The sequence below is a fragment of the Trachemys scripta genome, chromosome 15 (genome assembly GCF_013100865.1).
Source record: "Trachemys scripta elegans isolate TJP31775 chromosome 15, CAS_Tse_1.0, whole genome shotgun sequence".
In the NCBI taxonomy this organism is placed as follows: Eukaryota; Metazoa; Chordata; order Testudines; family Emydidae; genus Trachemys; species Trachemys scripta.
Window position 1 is genome coordinate 443,429 of NC_048312.1, and position 21,477 is coordinate 464,905.

At 45.0% G+C, this 21,477-nt stretch overlaps 1 protein-coding gene across 18 annotated transcripts in view; it reads left to right on the plus strand.

Annotated features, from left to right (window-relative positions):
- Positions 1 to 21,477, plus strand: part of CHEK2 (checkpoint kinase 2) — a 49,031-nt gene that overhangs the window by 20,125 nt on the left and 7,429 nt on the right. For all 18 annotated transcript variants that reach the window (XR_004648232.1, XR_004648233.1, XR_004648234.1 and 15 more), the window contains 9 exons: positions 2,635 to 2,725; positions 11,631 to 11,739; positions 13,148 to 13,201; positions 14,501 to 14,562; positions 15,391 to 15,490; positions 17,900 to 17,986; positions 18,835 to 18,998; positions 19,213 to 19,328; positions 20,677 to 20,762. Coding sequence is in view for 15 of the 18 variants with exons in the window: in XM_034790827.1 (XP_034646718.1) it covers positions 2,635 to 2,725; positions 11,631 to 11,739; positions 13,148 to 13,201; positions 14,501 to 14,562; positions 15,391 to 15,490; positions 17,900 to 17,986; positions 18,835 to 18,998; positions 19,213 to 19,328; positions 20,677 to 20,762 (869 nt within the window). In the remaining 3 variants the exon portion in view is untranslated. The remainder of the gene's footprint in view (positions 1 to 2,634; positions 2,726 to 11,630; positions 11,740 to 13,147; positions 13,202 to 14,500; positions 14,563 to 15,390; positions 15,491 to 17,899; positions 17,987 to 18,834; positions 18,999 to 19,212; positions 19,329 to 20,676; positions 20,763 to 21,477) is intronic.

The window sequence follows — 21,477 nt, forward strand, 5'->3', positions numbered from 1 at the left end:
AGCTGAGCAGATCCTTCTGCAATCAGCACCAGTGGTCACTACATCCATATGTGGTCAGGTCCATCTTCCAACTCTGGGGGACTCCCAAGTGGACAGGAAATGTCAGCAGGTCTGTTCCCAAGGGAGACTCAGCCAAGGCTCGCTGACAGATGCCTTTCTTCTGTCCTGGAAGAAGTCTCTCCTGTATGCTTTCCCTCTGATTCCTTTCCTTCCCTTCCGAGAGACTTATTAAAGTGAAACAAGACCATGCTCACCTCTTCGTTATAGCACCAGCGTTTCCTCATTAATACTGGTATTTGACTGATATCCTCGTTGGTCAAACTGCCTGTTGGATCCATTTGTAATTTCCCAGGACTGCTTCATCCCAACCTCTGAGCTCTCCATCCAGCAGCATGGATGCTTTTATGGCTAACACCCTTTGAAAAGTCCTTCTCAAAGGATATTCAGAAAGTGCTTTTGAATAGCATAAAACCCTCAACTAAGAGCACTTACCTGGTGAAGTGGAAGCGCTTCTCCACCTGGTCTTGTGTGAAAGGTGTATTTCCCTAGTGGACACCCTTGGGCCTCATGCTGGACTGTCTGTTGGATCTAAAACAGAGTTTGTTATTAGCTCAATGAGGATGCATCTAGTGGCTATTTCAGCCCTCAATGTCTTGGTGGATGATGGATCCCTTCTTTCACACACCATCATCACTCAGTTCTTAAGGTGCTTGGTCAGATTATACCTCCCCATTCAAGACCCCATCCACCCTTGGGATCTGAACTTAATTCTAGCAAAATGGATTGATAACCTCGCTTTGAGCCCCTGGCAACTTGCTCTCTCTTTCACCTTTCCATGAAGGTAGCATTTCTCGAGGCAATTAACTCAACCAGAAGGGTAGGAGAGTTGAGCGCTCAGGTGTCAGAGCCCCCCTACAGTTTTCCATAAGGATAAAATTTATCTCTGTCCTCATCCAAAACTTCTCACAAAAGTAGTCTCTAATTTTCATGTTAACCAAGCAATCTGCTTGCCCATGTTCCTTCTAAAACCCCATGCACATAGGGATGAGGAAAAGCTTCACTCCTTGGATGTGAGAAGGGCTTTAGCTTTCTGACTGGATTAAATCTTTAAGATCCTGTTGTTGGAGCAGCAGTGATCTTGTATGCTCTGTATAACCTGTATGTTCAAAAGGTCTGTTACACCTTCCCCCCCCTCTTTTGTCTCCTCTCCCTCTTTGAATACCTGTGAAGTGGCTTTCCCCCTCCCTCCTGGAATGCTTGTGGGATGAATGGGCTGCTTGAACAGCTGGAAGATCAGAAGAGCTCCCAGGTAGACAAGGTGTCTGGGACTCTAATTAGGCAGCGCTCACACACCAAATGCATGGACACTGGCCGAGGTGAAGTGTGACCAACCAGACGCGGCCAAGTCATATCTAGTCGTAGGCCATGAGGAGCAGGTCCTTAAAAAGGGAAGGGGCCATGTGCGCAGCAGTGCACTCACAAGCTTGTACCTCCCGTGAAGGCCCTTTGCCCGGACTGCCTGGCCAGTGGTTCGCTGTGTTGCATTCCATCGTGCCTTGGGAAAACTTACCTTCATCGCACCATCCATCGCTGTGCTGTGGCATACTTACCTTGAAGAACCCTGACATCTCCAGTGCCGTGCCTGTCCTGGGAGCGTGAGTATGCAAGTGTGAGTGTGACCCCCCCCCACACCTTCTTTTGAGCTTAGCTATCAGTATAATAAATGTTCTGCTTTCTGCCAAACTCTGGTGGGTCATTAGTCCTCCCTAAACTTACTAGCTGTCCCAATTTCAGGTAACATCCTCTATGCAGTGGTTTGTAGCAGTTGCAAACAGAGCTAAGGGCTAACCAGTTTCCTCTCAGAAAATCTCATCTTCGATCTCATGTATTTGTTTATGCTACCCACTGGCTAATACAATCCCTCCATCTAGAGTATTGGCGCCTTCTACCAGAGCGCAGACACCTTCTGTAGCTTTCTTGATGCAAGTGCAGATTGTAGATGTTTGTAAAGCAGCAGGGTCTTCAGTCCACACTTTTACTTCTCATTATGCCATTTCCTGTCAGTCCAGAGATGAGGCCAGTTTCGGATGAATGGTCTTACACTCTCTGTTTAGGTAGACTCTGAACCCACCTACATGCGTGTTTGCTTGTGTTACCTACAGTGGAATGGACGTCTGCAATCACTCAACGAAAAAAATATTACCTACTGTTGTGTCACTGTTGTTCTTTGAGATGGGTTGCACATGTCCATTCCACATTGGAGTCTGTCCGGTATGAAGGAATTGAGAGGGGTTGGGATGGCTCTGCCCTTTTATACCAGCATGCAGTAGCGTGTGGCAACAGAGGGCACTCCAGCAACTCTGACTGGTGCCACTGAGGGACAAAAATCTCCAACATCTGTGCATGAGGCATGCATGCATCTACGGTGGAATGTACATGTGCAACACATCTTAAAGAACAACAGTTTCAAAAAGGTAGGTAACCGTTTTTTAAGATTTTTTGTTTCAGTTATATGTTTACTTCTAATGTACAGCACTCTCTTAGTTGAATATTAACATTTAGGAATAGTAGTTACTCCTTGTAACAAAGTCTTTGGAGTTAGTAACAAAAAATTATCTCCACTCATCTTCCCAGTGTTTGTATTTTCTGATCTTATGGTGGATGATCAGTCGGGGTATCCCAGAGAATTGAGAGAGAAATATATTATGTCAAAGACTTTGGGAAGGTAAGCACCATACTTACTAAAATATTTAGGACTTATTTTCCTTTAGTTTTGTGTGGATGATGTTTGAACTGTAACTAGTATTAACTATTTGCTATTATTTTAGTACTGTTTCAATAATACCATCCTAGGCACTATGGTAATACAAACAAAAACACGGTGCTTTTCAGACGAATAAAAAATGAAGGCCCAGGTTCTCTCATCCTACTCCAGCCACTTTTTGCCACTTAGGTGAAATCTGGCCTTAACTGGCCAGCTGAGAATTCTCTCCGCAGTTTTTACCTGGCATAAATCAGTGTAAGTGTCTCCTTTGTCAGCAGCCCCACCATAGCCTGGCAAAATGGGCAGGAGTTGGGTGGAGCACACCTGAATTATGTCAATTCACAACTTGTTTATTTTCCATTAGAAGAGATCATAGCCAGTTAGAGCATCTTAGAGGCTATGCTAACTTAGATCAGTAGATCAATGCTGGTGCTTATGCAGCTGGATGCTAATACAATTATACAGGAGGTCAGACTATGTGATCACAATGGTCCTTCTGACTTTCTAATCAATTAATAATATACTGTGAGAATCAAGGAGGTGTAACTTGCTCCCTAATGCACTCTGTTCAGGGAGTGTCTCTGTGCAGGAGAGAATCTGGGTGTGGACTTGTGTCCCGCAGTGTTAACATTCAGATCAGTGTATGAGGGAAATGGGCAAACAGTAGCTTTATATGTGTGTGGGGAGAAGCTGATGACAAGCTGTGGCAGTAAGATAATGTGGTAACTGAGGTGATTTTGATTTTTTTTTTTAAATCTGTCCTTCACTGTAGTTTCCTTCTGCTTTACAGGGAGCACTTGTACATGCATTTAAAGCTGTTAAAAGGAGGAGGTAGGATTTGAAGGCCTTGTTGAAGAAGTTTGTTTTGCAGAGAGTATTGGAAAAATTTTAGCCTCAGTGCTGGATAGTAGTTTACTTTATGTAGTGTTCTTCCTCATACGATTTTTTTGAGGTGTTAATAGGACAGATTAATTTTTCACTGCAAAGAATTCTTACTCCTTAATGCGAAGTCTTCTTTTCAGTTGCCTGTCTTGTAAGTGGTTAGTTACTGTCTATTTGAAATATGGTACCCCTGAAAGTAAGTTCCTAGAGCTGCCTGTAAAATAAGTCTTTCTATTCTGAATGTCCAAGGGTGAAATAGAAGGAATTATATTTCTTTGTTAATAGGTAGCTAACAGCACTGGCAGTAAATCTGAAATTTAGCAGATTTGTTCATTCAGTCCCAATCTATATGGTTTTGACATCTTATTCCACTGCTGGGCCATCAGAGTACGGGCTCCTTGGATTGCTGGGATTATAGCTGCCCATTTTCTGGTTTCAGCTCTGAATGATGAAAACAGTTAAAGCTGGAATTCTGAATTATGGCACACAGGTAGACCTATTTTCCTTAAAACAGCCGGGTTTGGGCCTTATGCTTCTAATTGACTTGGGTTTAAAACATAACTTTTAATTGTGAAACTCAAATTTATGATTGAGTACTCACAGTTCTTCTTCGAGTGCTTGCTCATGTTGATTCCATTCTAGGTGTGTGTGTGCCCATAGAATCATAGAATATCAGGGTTGGAAAGGACCTCAAGAGGTCATCTAGTCCAACCCCCTGCTCAAAGCAGGACCAATTCCCAACTAAATCATCCCAGCCAGGGCTTTGTCAAGCCGGGCCTTAAAAACCTCCAAGGAAGGAGACTCCACCACCTCCCTAGGTAACGCATTCCAGTGCTTCACCACCCACCTAGTGAAATAGTGTTTCCTAATATCCAACCTGGACCTCCCCCACTGCAACTTGAGACCATTGCTCCTTGTTCTGTCATCTGCCACCACTGAGAACAGCCGAGCTCCATCCCCTTTGGAACCCCCCTTCAGGTAGTTGAAGGCTGCTATCAAATCCCCCCTCATTCTTCTCTTCTGGAGACTAAACAATCCCAGTTCTCTCAGCCTCTCCTCATAAGTCATGTGCTCCAGACCCCTAATCATTTTTGTTGCCCTCCGCTGGACTCTTTCCAATTTTTCCACATCCTTCTTGTAGTGTGGGGACCAAAACTGGACACAGTATTCCAGATGAGGCCTCACCAATGTCGAATAAAGGGGAACGATCACGTTCCTCGATCTGCTGGCAATGCCCCTACTTATACAGCCCAAAATGCCGTTAGCCTTCTTGGCAACAAGAGCACACTGTTGACTCATATCCAGCTTCTCGTCCACTGTGACCCCTAGGTCCTTTTCAGCAGAACTGCTACCTAGCCATTCGGTCCCTAGTCTGTAGCAGTGCATGGGATTCTTCCGTCCTAAGTGCAAGACTCTGCACTTGTCCTTGTTGAACCTCATCAGGTTTTTTTCTGCCCAATTCTCTAATTTGTCTAGGTCCCTCTGTATCCGATCCCTACCCTCTAGTGTATCTACCACGCCTCCTAGTTTAGTGTCATCTGCAAACTTGCTGAGAGTGCAGACCACACCATCCTCCAGATCATTAATAAAGATATTAAACAAAACCGGCCCCAGGACCGACCCTTGGGGCACTCCGCTTGAAACCGGCTGCCAACTAGACATGGAGCCATTGATCACTACCCGTTGAGCCCGACGATCTAGCCAGCTTTCTATCCACCTTACAGTCCATTCATCCAGCCCATACTTCTTTAACTTGGCGGCAAGAATACTGTGGAAGACCGTATCAAAAGCTTTGCTAAAGTCAAGGAATAACACATCCACTGCTTTCCCCTCATCAACAGAGCCCATGTTCGTGGTCGTTGGAGATTTTTGCCTTAGCGGTATCCAGAGGGCCAATTGTGGCGCCTTCTGGAGTGCTGCACTCATGCGGCAGTATATCAGGCGTTGCCAGTCCTACACCTTCTCAGTTCCTTCTTACCACCCGTGGTGGTTAGTCGGAGTGCCTTTCTTGCTTAGCAAGAGCTAGTAGTTTTTTCTCCTACAAACTTGGTGCTTTAGGGCCTTTTGAAAATAGTTTATGTATAGTATTAGTTAGGTAGTTGTTAAGTGTAGTTGTTAGTAGTAGTTAAGGGCAGAAAAGAAGTATCTTCTTCTGGCCAAAGGGTCACAAGCAGGGTCACACCTCCTCCACTCCCAAGAACAAAGAGGCCAAAAAGCTCAATCTCTTTGGGAGAAACATTTATTCGACTACCAGCTTACAATTTTGAGTGGCGAATCATCAAGTACTGTTGGGCAGATATAATTTTAATCTCTGGGACGGCCTCAAAAAGTTCCAGGAATCGCTCCTGCAGGGTTTGGCCCAGGAGTTTGGCACTCTGGTGGAGGAGGGCACCGCAGCGGCCAAATGCTCCCTGCAAATGGACTGGGATGAAGTGGATTTGGCGACTCGAGTGGTCGTGCCGGTGGTGGTTATGCTGCGCAACTCCTGGCTCCAAACAGCGGGCCTCTCCCAGGAGATGCAGACCTTGATTCAGGACTTTCCTTTTGACAGGGTTGGTCTCTTCTCTGAGCAGATGGATGTCAGGCTGCATGGGTTGAAGGATATTAGAGCCACCATTTGCTCCTTGGGCATGCACACGCTGCAGTCTGCTTGTAAGCCCTTCTGGCTGCCCCTGCCGCCATCGTCGACGCCCTTCTTCCTCCCCCTCACCTGCATAACCTGGGCCCGCCAAACACGTCGGGGGCCAAAAGCTCTCATTTTTAGAGCCCTGCAAATCCGCGGATATCCGCTTTATATCCGCAGATGCAGATATCTGTGGATCATTTCTGCGGGTAGCAATGCGGATGCGGATACAAATTTTGTATCTGCGCAGGGCTCTGATGGTAAGAGCTGCGCGGGCAGCTGTAAGGAATCGCGGCACGGATCCTCCACCTGCCCTGGGCAGGGACACTGGGCGGGGGGCTGCTCGGGTCCCCCACCCAAGGCAGGTGGAGGGTCTGCCGCGGCTCCCCACAGTTGCCAGCGCGGCTCTCCTGGACCCGGCTCCGGCTGGGGAGGGAGGCGGCTTGGAGCCACAGCCTGTCCACGGTAAGAGACAGGCGGGCGGCTGTGGAGAGCCACGGTGGACCCTCCACCGGCCCTGGGTGCGGGGCCTGAGCAGGCCCTGGGCAGCTCCACAGATCTCTCCCCTCGCTGCAGCCAGGCCAGCATGGAGCCCAGCCAGGGAGTCGTGGCGAACCCTCCACATGCCCGCAGTGTGTGGGGGGGATGGGGCTGACTGAGAGCAGCCCCCAGCTGTGTCATAGAATCCTAGAATCTCAGGGTTGGAAGAGACCTCAGGAGGTCGTCTAGTCCAGCCCCCTGCTCAAAGCAGGACCAACCCCAACTAAATCATCCCAGCCAGGGCTTTGTCAAGCTGGGCCTTAAAAACCTCTAAGGATGGAGATTCCACCACCTCCCTAGGTAAAGCATTCAAGTGCTTCATCACCCTCCTAGTGAAATAGTTTTTCCTAATATCCAACCTAGACCTCCCCCATTGCAACTTGAGACCGTTACTCCTTGTTCTTTCGTCTGCCACCACTGAGAACAGCTGAGCTCCATCCTCTTTGGAACCCCCCTTCAGGTAGTTGAAAGCAGCTATCAAACCACACCCGCCCCCTTCTCTTCTGCAGACGAAATAAGCCCAGTTTCCTCAGCCTCTCCACAAAAGTTATGTGCCCCAAACCCCTGATCATTTTCGTTGCCCTCTGTTGGACTCTATTCCCACAGCTGCCCACGCGGCTGTCCCCGACCGGGCTCTGGCGAAGATGTCTCGGAGCCCCAGCCCAGCCTCAGGGTAGAGCCCTGCAAATCCGCAGATATCCGCAGATAATTTTTGTGTATCGCGGAACGGATGCGGAAACACGTTTGTGTATCCACACAGGGCTCCACTCATTTTGAGGGTGCACTCGAGAGTGACGCCCCAGTCAGCTACCTTGATCCTTCCCGTCTCTTCCTCGACCGTCTATGCCCCTACCGTTTGGCTTGATTAGGGTCTTGGATATAATATCTCGGGGCTATACCCTGCAATTCACAGCTATCCCTCCCTCCCCGCCTCCTCTTCAGGGACCCTTTTCATGAACAACTCCTCGTTCAGAAGGTCAAAAAGCTCCTGTGCCTGGAGGCTGTGGATGAGGTTCCTTGGGACATTGAAGGAAGAGGATTCTACTCTCTCTACTTCCTAATCCCAAAGGCAAAAGGGGGCCTAAGATCCATCCTACACCTGCATAACCTCAACAAATCTCTCAAGAAGTTGAAGTTCTACATGGTCTCCCTGGCCTCCACCATCCCCTCCTTGGATCCGGGAGACTGGTACACCACTCTCGACTTAAAGGATGCTTACTTTCATGTCTCCATATACCCAGGTCACGGGCGTTTCTTGTGTTTTATAGTGGCGAGGCACCATTTCCAGTTCATGGCCCTGCCCTTTGGCCTATCCTCGGCACCCAGTGTGTTCACGAAGTGCATGGTGCCAGTGGCAGCTTACCTGAGACGTTGAGGGGTCCAGATTTTCGACGACTGGCTCCTCAAAGGCAGGTCTCCAGAGCAGGTGCAGAGGAGCCTTGATCTGGTTCGTTCTACCTGCCATGACCTGGGCTTGTTGATAAACACAGAAAAGTCCACATTAACACTAGTTCAAGGCATAGAGTTTATTGGAGCAGTTCTCGACTGCACTTGGGCCAGGGCCTTTCTCCCGGAAACACGTTTTCAGGCCATGTTGGACCTGATCTCCCACGTAAGGAGCCATCCGCTCACCATGGCCCACACCTGCCTGCAACTGATGGGCACATGGTCAGCCATGCTCGACTTCATCTACAGCCTCTGCAAGCGTGGCTGGTCTTGGTCTATATCCCCAGCAGGCACGTCCTGGACTGAGTGGTCATGGTGCTGAACCATGTCCTTTCATCCCTGAACTGGTGGCTGGATACCAAGTCGGTGCTGCAAGGAGTTCCCTTTGTAACCCCATCCCCTCGCTTACCCTGGTTTCAGACGCATTGGATCTGGACTGGGGAGCCCACCACTGGTGATTTCAACGTGACGTAGCCCTTCACATCCATATCAGGGAGCTCAGAGCGGTTCGCCTGGCCTGCCAGGCTTTCTTGTCCCACCTAAGAGGCAAGGTGATGCAGGTCCTGATGGACAATACCGCTGTGATGTATTACATGAACAGGCAGGGCGGTGCCAGGTCTTCGGCCCTGTGTCAGGAGGTGCTCAGCCTCTGGGACTTTTGTGTGTGGCATGCCATTCGTCTAGTAGCCACCCACCTGCCTCGAACCAAGAACATCTTGGCAAATCGCCTCAGCAGGACCTTCTCGTCTCGCCATGAATGGTCACTCCATCCGGAGGTGGTCAGCCTAATCTTCCACAGCGTGGGACTCCCCAGGTGGACCTGTTCATGTCCAGGCAGAACAGAAAATGCCATGGGTTCTGTTCTTGGCAGGGCAGGGACAAGGGCTCCCTGTCAGACACCTTTTTGATTCCGTAGTCGGGAGCCCTGATGTACTCCTTCCCACCGGTAACGTTGATCCACAAGGTACTTCTAAAGGTGAAGCAAGACAAAGCGAACGCCATCCTCATAGCCCCAGTGTGGCCTCACCAACACTGGTGTAGCCTGCTGCGAAGTCTTTCGGCAGCCACCCCGCTGCAGCTGTGTCTTCGGCTAGACCTGCTGTCCCAGGATCATGGCAATCTGCGGCATCCGAACCTGGTGGCACTGCACTTGACAGCTTGGCTACTGCGTGGCAAAGTCTGGACAAACAGGCGTGCTCTGCTGGTGTCCAACAGGTCCTGCTGGGCAGCAGAAAACCTTCCACCAGGGCTACCTACATGGTGAAGTGGAAGCGGTCTGTGTGTTGGGCCTCAGATAGGCACATTTAAGCTAAAGCGGCCCCACTGCAGGACATCCTAGACTATCTGCTGCACCTTAAGCTCCAGGGCCTGTCGCTCTCTTCGGTCAAGGGGCACCTAGGAGCCATTTTGGCGTTCCATCCTCCATTTCAAGGCAAGACGGTCTTTGCCCATTCTATGACGGCACGGTTCTTGAAAGGTCTGAAGCGCCTGTAGCCAAATGTCTGGGACCCCTTTGGGACCTGAATCTTGCACTGTCAATGCTCATAGGTCCCCCCTTCAAACCCTTGGTTTTCTGCTCCCTCCTGGAAGGTTTCTTTCTTGGTCACTATAACTTCAGCCCGCAGGGTGTCAGAGATCAGGGCACTCACCTCTGGGCTGCCGTATATGGTCTTCTACAAGGACGAGGTCCAGTTGTGCCCGCACTCAGCTTTCCTGCTCAAGGTTGTTTCCCAGTTTCACACTGGTCAAGACATTTACTTACTGGTCTTCTGTCCCAAGCCTCATGCGACGGATGATGAATGCAGGCTGCATACCCTAGATGTCAGACGGGCGCTAGCCTTCTACATAGATAGAATGAAGCTGTTCCGTAAGTCAACACAGTTGTTTGTTGCTGTTGCAGACAGGATGAAGGGTTGCCCAGTGTCTGCCCAGAGAATATCGTCATGGATCACGGCTTGCATCCTCTACTGTTATGAGTTGGCAAAGGTGCTCATGCCAGCGATTGTGACGGCTCACTTGCCTAGGGCGCAGACGTCATCGGCAGCCTTCCTGTCACAGTTGCCGATCCAAGAAATCTGTTGGGCTGCTACCTGGTCGTCCATCCATGCATTCACAACTTATTATGCGCTTACCGAGCAAGCCCGGGGTGATGCTGGCTTTGGCAGAGCAGTACTGCAAGACCAGGAACTCCGAGCCCACCTCCACTGATACTGTTTGAGTCACCTAGAATGGAATCGACATGAGCAAGCACTCGAAGAAGAAAAAACGGTTACCTACTTTTTGTAACTGTTGTTCTTTGAGATGTGTTGCTCGTGTCCATTTACCTGCCCTCCTGCCCCTCTTGTCGGAGTTGTCGGCAATAAGGAACCGAAAGGGCGTAGGGCCGGCAGCACCTGTTATACTAGTGCACGAGTGCAGCACTCCAGAGAGTGCCACAGCTGGCTCTACGGAAACCGCTAAGGCAAAAATCTCCAACGACCGCACACGTGGGCGCGCACACACCTAGAATGGAATGGACATGAGCAACAAATCTCGAAGAACAACAGTTACGAAAGGTAGGTAACCGTTTTTTAGGAACAGAAAATCAGGTTTGAAATAGTTTGCTAGCAGTCGTGTTACTTTCTGAATCAGTATCCCTCCTCTACCCCATGGTTGCAAGCACGGGGAAGAATTGAAGGTCAGAGTATAACCCCTTGTGGGACATCACTATTTGGGTCCTCAAGCAAAAAAGAGAGAAATGGTGACCTGATATTTTTAATATAAAATGTCTTTAAAGTGGAATTTTTCCCAAAAAGTCTTTGTAGATCATAAAAGAGCAGCAAAGTGAAAACAGAAGTCTGAGTGGATTTGTACGGATTTCCTCCTATAATCTCATAATCAAAAATATTTTTTTTTGCTATATGTGTTGCTCAGAGTTGTGCAACCTTGTGATGCAGGACTTCATGTATTATAATGTTCTTTTGTCACTGGGCTGTATTAATGGGGCCTGGGTGGACTTTGTGAGCTTAAGTCAAAACCGTAGGGATATGTTTTGAGAGTTTGTTATTGTGTTTTTAGCCATTTGTGCAGCTGAAATGCCAACAGTGCTTGTCCTCAGTATTCTCTTAATAGCTTTCAGTTTGGAGTTTTGGTTGTAATTTGATTTCTGTATTAGAACATTGATGGCTACCAGCATCTATCCTAATCTAATGTGCCTACTACTGATGTGTCTAAATACTGCACACCCAGTCTGCTGCATTCAAAGGGTTAGAAGACAGCAGCATTCTAATCACGTGTAATATCAAGTACCAAACACCTTCTGTGTTTGATCTATTTTTGTCACCCACATATTGAAAAGTGCTTGCAAGCTTTAACATAACTAAATTTTTATATTAGTGGTGCCTGTGGAGAGGTTAAATTGGCATTTGAGAGGACCACGTGTAACAAAGTTGCTGTAAAGATAATCAATAAACGGAGATTTATAACAAGTGCTGTGAGAGACACAGTAAGTATCTATTTTTTGACCATCTTGCAGTGGTTCTGAAGTATTTAGTACTCCTTTGTGAACATTATAAATGTTTATCGCTATAATTTAAAGTTTTCTGGATTCAGATGCATTTTTGTAATGTGTGAAGCTTTGTGTATATTTAAAAAAAATAAATCAAACCACACTATTTGTAAGAAATTAAGTGTATTAAACAATTAGGATTAATTAATAGTCTAGTCCAAATGGTCTTGGTGTTTAATATGGCTAGATGCAGACTCCTTTTGTTACCTCTCCCCTGAGATGGAAGGATCCTTCACCTCTTGTTGGGACAGACTATAGTGAGTTTTTCCAGAGACCGCCTGAGATCCAAAAGTATTTTAAATTAAAGCTTATTTAGACAGTCGAGAAAAGCTCCAGTTAACTCCACAATAAATGTTTTAAGAAATATGCACAGGTCTAAGGCTCTCTCGCTCTGCTAGGCCCAAATCCTGAAAGCATCAGAAGAGGGGGATTTAAAAAAAATAAATAAATCCCACTTTGAGTTCTATGCCTGCAGATCCTTCCAGGCTAATTATTTCATCCTTCTCTCCCTGACATAGTGCATCTCAGACCAGCCACAGCTATCAGTTTCCTTCCTGGCTTTGTTGATGTTGCCAGGTGTTTATTATCTTACTAGCCAAGAAGATACCCTATGTATTTGCATCTTGACAATAAGATTTGTAAAGCTATGCTATTCTGGAAACATTTCTCCGGTACAAGAATAGCCAGTTAGCTACCACGTTTACTGAAACATCATCTCCCTTCCCTCTCTGTCCCTCATCCTACCACAGTTGCTTGTCTGATTTTAATCTCTTCCTATAGTACCTGAAAGGCTCCTTTGATTCTGTTGCATTTATAGTTACTTTTGTCTTTGTATAAACCTTGGTCATTTACTTGTTAAGGGCTCCTTGTTTATGGGGTACATACAAAAAAGAAATCAGAGGACTACATCTTCCATGATGTACCAAGAGGTGAGACCATGTTGCATTGTGAAAGATGTAGTCTAATCAGGGAGCCCAGCCATACAGGAGAATGGGAGCCTGAGGCACCCGAACTATAACTCCCATGAGGTACTGTGGCAGCATTTCAGAATAAATTTATTTTAATTTTGGGCCAAAATGTTAGATTTTGTTTTTTTCGTCAAATACATCAAAATTTCTCATGGAAGATTTTAAGTTAAGGAATTCTTTTTCTGTTTTTGTTGAAATTTTCAGCAGGAGATTTTTTTTTTTTCTGATGAGCTCTGCTATTTACATTGTAGTCACCTGTAAATTGTTAGGATGGAGCAAATGTATGTTATGTTTTCATAGGTATATTGCTGCAAAAGTCCCTGTATAAACAGTATTACTGCCTGCTCTGTCTGACACTTCAGTTCTCTTTTAAATAGGATCCAGCTTTTAATGTTAATACAGAAATTGAGATTTTGAAGAAAATAAATCATGTGAGTATAGTCTTAAAATCGGATTTATCTTTTAATGTATATTCTGATTTTCTTGCTTGCTCTCTTTCTTTTGGGGTTATTGTAGTCTGGTATCTAATGCTCCAGTTACAGTTAGGAGGAACAGTTTCTTAATTTTAATTTAGTCTTTTCCTGATTGGGTAGCAATGGTCACTTATTATGACTATTGTAGATAAGGTTACAAAACACTTTCTGTTCTACGCCATATCTTTACATGCTTGTTGTAACTTTTCCACAACTTGCATCTTTGAAATCGAAATTTGGATTGAAATTTTCTTTACTTGGGCTCTGCTCGAACCACTGCATCAGAAAATAAGACTTCCCTTGATGCATCTTTCTGTGAACATTGTGAGATGGCCAAGCTTGCTGACCTAGCTTTGGCCTAGACCAAATCTCCACAGAACCACATGGTTGAAACTGCTTCTGGACAGAGACCCTAATCCAGGGTAGTTCATTATTATTTTTTGGTGTCAAGGTATAGTCAAGGTCCAGACTCCAGAGGAAATAATAATAAAAAAAAATTGATAAGTAAATAAAAACATTTCAGGGTCTATTCAAAAATGTCTGGTGGTCCAGATTAGGCCCATGGTGCACCTATTGACTACCCTTGTCTAGTCAATCAGAACTTCCAGTGTGCGGATCTTCAGATCAGAGTTAATTCAATAACATTGTTTGAAACTTTCCATTGACTTAAATAATAAACCCCACAAAAGTAGTACACTTCCAAATATCTTAGACACGCCATCAATTTGAAATTGACTAAATTTAATAGGAAAAAAAGTAAGCCTTATACCTGCTCCTGAATTCCTTTGGCAATTTTAGTGGATTTACTAAATTTTACCCTTTTTTCTGTTTTTTTTTTAAATTCTCTCTCCCTTTTGCTGTATGTAAACTCCCCACAAAAGGGGAAGTCAAGTACAGTGGAATAGTATAATTGACTAGACAGAATGCATTGGCAGAGCTGTGTGGGAGCTCATCATAAGAATAAAAAGGGTGTTTCAGATTGTGGTTGAGGTTAATTGAGAGAAATGTTTTTGGGGAAAACTTCCATGGCACATGTCTGCACTAAGCAGACAACCTGTCACATTAGTCTCACTACGATTAATATAAAATTTCACTTGCATTTTTTTAAAAAGAGAAACCTATATCAGCAAGGTGTCTTGCCATGTATACCTTGGACTACACACCATTCTGAAATTATTTTTGGGGTAATATTTTCTTGTAATATTAGTTTTCATAAAATGATTGTGTCATTTTGTTGTTTCCTTCCTCTTTTGCTAGCCCTGCTTAATCAAGATAAAAAACTTCTTTGATGCAGAAGATTATTACATTGTTTTGGAATTGTAAGTAATTTGCATTCAATTTGTTCCAGAGTAAATGTTTTTCTACCATAAATAAAATCATATAACTTCAACCTGACTTTATGATGATCTCAGGTGCTATCCAAAACCTTGGTAAAACTGGGGGTTAGGATAGACAGGAAAGTCATTCTTTTGGAGCTGCAGAGACACTCCACTCCTGCAGGATTCTCTACCCTGTCATCCTGATCAACTGCAGCTGCTGTGATGGATCACATAAGTAGAGAGAGTCTCAAAAAGAGCACAGGCCTGGATCATTGAGATCTTTACTGTTCGAGATCTGCTTCTTAACCTGGATCTAGAACTTTTTGGGGAGCCAGAAAAAGGTAAGTGACCGACCAGATGATGAGCCAGTTGCAGCTTCTGCATGGTCTTCACTGTCAGTCCCAGGTAGTACAGTCTGAAGATGATGAGAGCATGGATTGTTGTATCTACAGGTTTGCGTGATAAGAAGGGTGAAGTCTCCTGGCTACCCAAAGAGGATAGAAGGTGTTCCAAGGCTTTTTGCTACATTGACAAGCAATGGCCAGGTGGTGAACTTCCTTGGAATAGTGCTTCTGCTTTCCTGTTAACATCACCTCCATCTTCCATGGGTTTAGTTTCAGCCAGCTCAAGACCAATTTATTTTTACTTTGCAGGTCACGTTTAAGAATTTATAAACATGTGCCCAATGGATGCATTTCAGAAAATGAATATACTTTACTTTTCATTGGGGTCTTTTTGTTTAGAGAAGCTTTTCAGTCTCAGGCTTTCCCAGTGAGGTCTAACTTCTGAAACCAATATATTGAATCTCTTTCTGTACTTCTGTTTCAGGATGGAAGGAGGAGAGTTATATGACAGAGTGTCGAGATCAACCAAGATGAAAGAAGCTACCTGCAAGCTCTATTTTTATCAGATGCTGTTGGCTGTAAAGGTAAATAGTCCTGAATTTGTATAAAGAAAAATATGGGTTTTCTCTGACTGGCAATCAGTGTAACTTCTTTACTTCTATCATTTGTACTTGCATGTGTTTTTACAGCAGTGGGTGAACTCTTCTCCTTATTCATAGAAGAGATTTAGGCCAGTGTTCCTTTAGTTATTATGCTAATCAACCTGGAAAGGTTCCACTCTCTTCCACAGGGGTGGGCCAACTACGGCCTGCGGGCCGCAAGCCATTTTAATCTGGCCATCGAGTTCCCAGTGGGGAGTGTGGTCTGGGGCTTGCCCTGCTCCGGCGCTCTAGCCAGCGAGCAGGGTCGGGGACCGCTCCACGCGGCTCCCGGAAGCAGCGGGATGGCCCCCCTCAGGCTCCTATGCGTACGGTTAGCCAGGGGGCTCGGCTCTGCACACTGCCTCCGCCCCAAGTGCTGTCAGACCCACTCTCAGAAACCTCCCCCAGCTGCAGGAAGCTCAGCATCCTCTCCTGCTTCCTGCCCCCTTTGCTCCTCAGTTGCGGAGGGAGGGGTCGCTGTACGGGGAGCTCCACCCAACCCCTGTGCATCTGGACCTCCCGTACCCAGACACCCCCACCAAGCCTCACCCTGCACACCCAGAAACCTCCCTAGCTATCCATACCCAAACCCCATCTCACTGAACCTCAACCCCTGCATCTGGAGCCCCCCTGCCTCCAGACCCCAACCCCTGCATCCACACCACCCGCCACTGAACTCCCTGCACTCAAACCCCCACCCTGATGAGCCCCACCCCCTGCACCACCCTGAGTCCCCACATCCAGACCCCCACACCACTGACCCCCAATTAGCTGCATTCAGACTCCCACCAAGCCCCACTCCCCCAGCACCCAGACCCCCCTGTTGAGACCCCCATACCCAGACCCCAACCACATTCACCTGGAAGCCCTTGCAGAGTCCAATTGCCCCTGCTCCTGGAACCCCCCCAACAAGCCTCTGTGCATCCAGATACCCCCTCCCAACACCTAGACCCCCCCACTGAGCTGCCTGCACCCAGATTGTCTCCCACAGAATCCTCTCACCCCACACCTGGATCACCCCACACTGAGCCCCTCCACACTTGGATCCTTCCTGGTTGAGCCTGCCTGCCCCACACCTGGTGCTCCTGGCACAGAGGGGCAGGGCCCCAGGGTGTTTCTGGGGCAGGCCGAGTCCTTGTGCTGTATCAGGGTGGGGCACAGTCTCACCACTCAATCTGTGTCCCAGGGGTGGAGGGTGGGGAGGCTGCAGGGTGAAGCCAGTGGCCAGTGCTCCCCACTGCCATGCTGGTGCCTCTGCATTTATTTATTGACAAATAAAGCTTGCAGAATTTTGCAGTCTTTTAAAATATGTGCAGAATTTTTATTTTTTTGTTGCAGAATGCCCTCAGGAGTAACAGACTGGACCCATGTCTCAGTCTGGACTCACCCCTGCCTTTCCCTTCAGGTTGGTTTCTTTCTCCCCTTAGGTACTTTCAGCAGCCTTTCTTCTTGGATAGGCAAAAGAGGAGAGTCTGGAATGCCTTCCCTCCCAGCCTTAAATAGAATTTACATAAGGCGGAAAGCCTTTTGTTTCCCAAACTTAACCTCCTCCTTCTGAGAGTGGAAAATTCTTAGAAGTCCAAGATAGTGTATTAGGTGACCAGACCACCTGACCTAGTAGTGTCACAGTTATGTCCCAGGACGCCTCCCAGGAGATATATACACACATACAGAGAACATGAAAAGGTGGGAGTTGTTCTACCAACTCTAAGAGTCTAATTAATTAAGAGAAAAAACTTTTGTAATGAGAATCAAGACAGTTTGATAAGAGGTGTGAGAATACTTAACATGGGGAAATAGATTCAATGGATCATTTCCAATGATATCTTACATGAGCTATCTTGCATAAAGTACAGACAGTTATGTCATATCCATATCATAATCATATTTCCATAAAGAATATGGAGCATAATGTCACACCTCCACTATACAAATTGTTCCAATGCCACTGTATAGTGGTGTCTGCCTTGGCAAACTAAGGCAGGGAAATATACTTAATTTAAGAGGGTTTGAACACAGAAAAAGATATTGACTGTTAATATCAATAAAAAAGAGATTGAGGACCAAAATTCCTTAGCGTCATCCTGAAGAATCTGTTCTGATAATGTGGCATATGGATGAACTGCAGGGAGGGCATAGCTTTCCTGTTCTACATCGTCTGCCTGTGGAGATTAGAAGCTGCTGTGCAGCAGCTGACGAATACTTTAAATCTTTTTGTGAACCATATAGCTTCAAATACACACTTCTCAAATGAATCTGTTTCAGTTACTTGCATCATCATCATTGGAAAGACTTGGAAGTTACATTTTAATGCATGCATTCTGTGTTTTGTGTGTGTGTGTGTTTGCATAGTATCTTCATGAAAATGGTATTATACATCGGGATCTAAAGCCAGAGAATGTGCTACTTTCATCTTCTGAGGAAACTTGTCTTATAAAGGTAAGGAAGAATCTTCTATCTCTGGATCTTTTTTCTTTTATTTTGATGTTCTTTATTCAGAAACTTTGGAATGTTCTTTAGCAATTCTTCTCTAAATATTAAATTCCAACATAAAAAAAATTAACATGGCATTAAGATTGATGATGCTCATTCCTAAATAATAGAGTCTAAAAATACAGGACATCTTGAGTTAAGGTTCTTTCACAACCTTTAGAAATTGCTTCCTCTCTCCTGCATATTTCAATCAATATATACACATAAGTATGAATAAGAATTTTCGCATTTAGTATTTCACATAGCAATCAGTGGAATAAGACTCTGCTTTACTTGAATATGTCAGTAGTCTTAATCATGGAGTCATGGCCAACATTTCGGTAATTATCCATGTGATTTGGTGTCAGTTTGTGTTTTTGCCTGAGAGACTTAAGTACGTATTGAGTAGGTTTGGAGACTGAACCGTTGCTCTACATATAATAGTCTCTCCATGGTAGCCATGAATCCATAGTGCTGCTACTTATGCTATTCTCCAATCTGGGGATAAATGGAATACTTCAGACTGGTGTTCAATCCAGCTGTCTTTGCTAGCACTAAAACTCAAATCTCTCTGTCCCCAACCCCTTCTCCCCCCCCCCACGCCCCCGCCCCCAAAAAAAAAAAAAAAAAGAATCTTTTGTTCTGCTGAGTTTTCTGCTGAAGTCCTCTGCTGGGTAGAGCTTAGTACATAGTTGTGTACTGGCAAAATGTCTTGGAAATTAGAGCCATAAATCTCTCTCCTGATGCATGCTGTCTAGTATAGTGTATTCTAACGTGTTAAAATAAAAACTGACAGTGTTATTCTCATATACAAGATTACAGATTTTGGACAATCCAAGATTCTTGGAGAATCATCACTTATGAGAACGTTATGTGGTACTCCCACGTATCTCGCCCCTGAAGTTCTCAATTCACTTGGGACAGCTGGGTATAGCCGTGCTGTGGATTGCTGGAGTTTAGGAGTTATTCTTTTTGTATGGTAAGACACTTCATGGCTGACAATTCAATTGAACAGTCATACATGGGTGGAGGTCTTAGGCCTTCATTTAAGTACGTTTGCTAATGAGTGTGTGTGTCATATTTTCAATCCTGGAACTGATGTTGTGAAATGCATATTCTCTACAGCAGTAAGTCTTTCAACTGCTGTGGCAAAAGCTGCATTAGCCATTATATTTTTTTTCTCTTTTATTTAGCCTGTGTGGATATCCACCATTCAATGAACAAAATACTCAGCTATGTCTGAAAGATCAAATTACCCGTGGAGAATACACATTTATTCCAAGAGAATGGAAGCATGTGTCAGATATGGGTATGTTTACATTACAATGGTTGTAGAAGTATTTTGCTGACCCTCTAAGTTTCTACTGTACTTTAATTGGTATCTTTGGGTACGTCTACATTTCAGCGGAGAGGTGTGAATCCCAGTTCTCATAGAGACACCTGCACTAGCTCTGCTTCAGCTAGTGCACTAAGGATAGTAGCATTGCCGAAGTAGCACCACCATTGGCTTGGGCTTGTTGCCCAAGTATGTACCCAGGGATCTGCGTTTGCTGCCCAGTTTACCATGGCTATCCCAGCTATTGCTATGGCACTTTCTGTCTTCAGAGCTCTTTATAGACATGAAATAATTTCGCTTCTCGGCCTTCTGGGTAAGAGAGGTCAAAACATTTCCATTGGGCAGCTTTCACTAACTCCTCTGGATAATCAGAGGAGTTTCTTATTAGTGTTGAGGTTATGCTCTTTCTAATAACCGTACCAAGTTCAACCCAGTTCTGAAAAGTCTGAAGCTGACCAAAATAGTGCCAATGTCCAAGTAGAGTTAAGACAATAGGAAAATAAATTAGACATCATTTAAAATAGTGCAAGTTATACTAAGGGCATAAGTAGTCCCAGTCAGTACAACAGAATCACCAGGTGTAGTGAAGAGCCAAGATCCGGTCAGTCTACTTTAGGTGAGACCAATATAACTATTGCTTTTTCACAATGCCTGTTAAGACTTTTTTTATTATGCAATCAAACCAAAAGTCTTATGGTCCTGGTTAAAATGCTTGAGTGGAGGAAACTGCCCTAAAAATGCAGTAGACACTTGTATAAGAATCTGCAGGAGGTATGTGTTACTGGTAATATGTTGTTTAAATGTAGGCACTCAGGCTGTATTGACTCAGGCACCAAATCTTAGCTAGGTCTCAACCTGGCCTCCCATTTGGAAGTCTAACTACCTGATTTGGTGTAGGTAGTTAGGTTTTTAAATGAGTGCAGTTTTGCACCCACAATGAAATGTGGTCACATAACTGCACTTGCAGTATTACAAGCATTCATAACAGTTTTAGGCCTTAGTATGTATTTACCGATGAGCACCGTTGATAACACAAGAGGATTTCATTGGACAGTGGAGTAAAGCATGTGTACTCAGAACAGTGTCTTAAAAGTGAATGTGTGAAATGGCTTACAAAGCAGGAAGTGTTTACTTGTTAATGGAAGAAAACACTTTTGCTAACCCTGAGCTTCCATGCTCTAAAGTGAAATATTTAGATTTATTTTATTAATGTACATTACAATCCTTTGTGCTGCCTTAAACACATTGGATCATTTATTTTAAAGTTATGGAGTCATTAGATTATTGGCTTTATGCCAATCATCTTATTTTGTTATTTTAGCTTTGGATCTTGTGAAGAAGCTGTTAGTAGTGGATCCAAATAAACGTCTTACAACGGAAAAAGCCTTAGAACATCCCTGGCTTCAGGTATGTGTTGGGACATGTATTTAAAGTACAGTACAGCAATAACATTCTGGGAGGGTATGACCTATTTGTTATCATGTGGCATATATATAAGACTTGTTTCACAAGAAACATTATGGCTAGTTAGACTAGCTGTATAAGGTGGCTTAGAACAGTCTCTCTCATGGCTTAATAGCTCCTCCTTAATGAAAATTCAATAATTGTTCAGTGGTTTGATTTTTCAAGAGATTACCAATGTCTGAAGAGGAGTGAGCCAGCAATTGCCCAGCAAGAGAGTATGCTCCACACCTCAGAGTTCGGAGTGGGGTAGGGGAAGGGTAACCGCTATGATCATTAGGGGACCCGTGCAGCATGTCAGATCCTTGCTTGAATGGAGTCTACAGTGTGGAAGGGGTTCCTTTTGTGACTTCATTGTCATCAGACCAACTATGATGCTTGGAATTGGAAAATTCCTACTCTGCATTCTTCTGGGTTCACTCACAATTCTGTACCTCTGCAGACCCGTGAAACTCCTGGAGTGAATTAACTGGGTACAGATTTACATTTTAGGTTTTAGTTCTGTGCAGTTTATTTTATAGTAAACACTGCTAGATGCATTTTAAAAACCACTGATGCTGGATATAATGGGAAAGAAGGCAATAAATTACAAGGGATAAAAGATAAGTGGGAGTGGCATTATAGACGAGATGGGAATTTGAGACGTTTCAAAGTGTAGTCA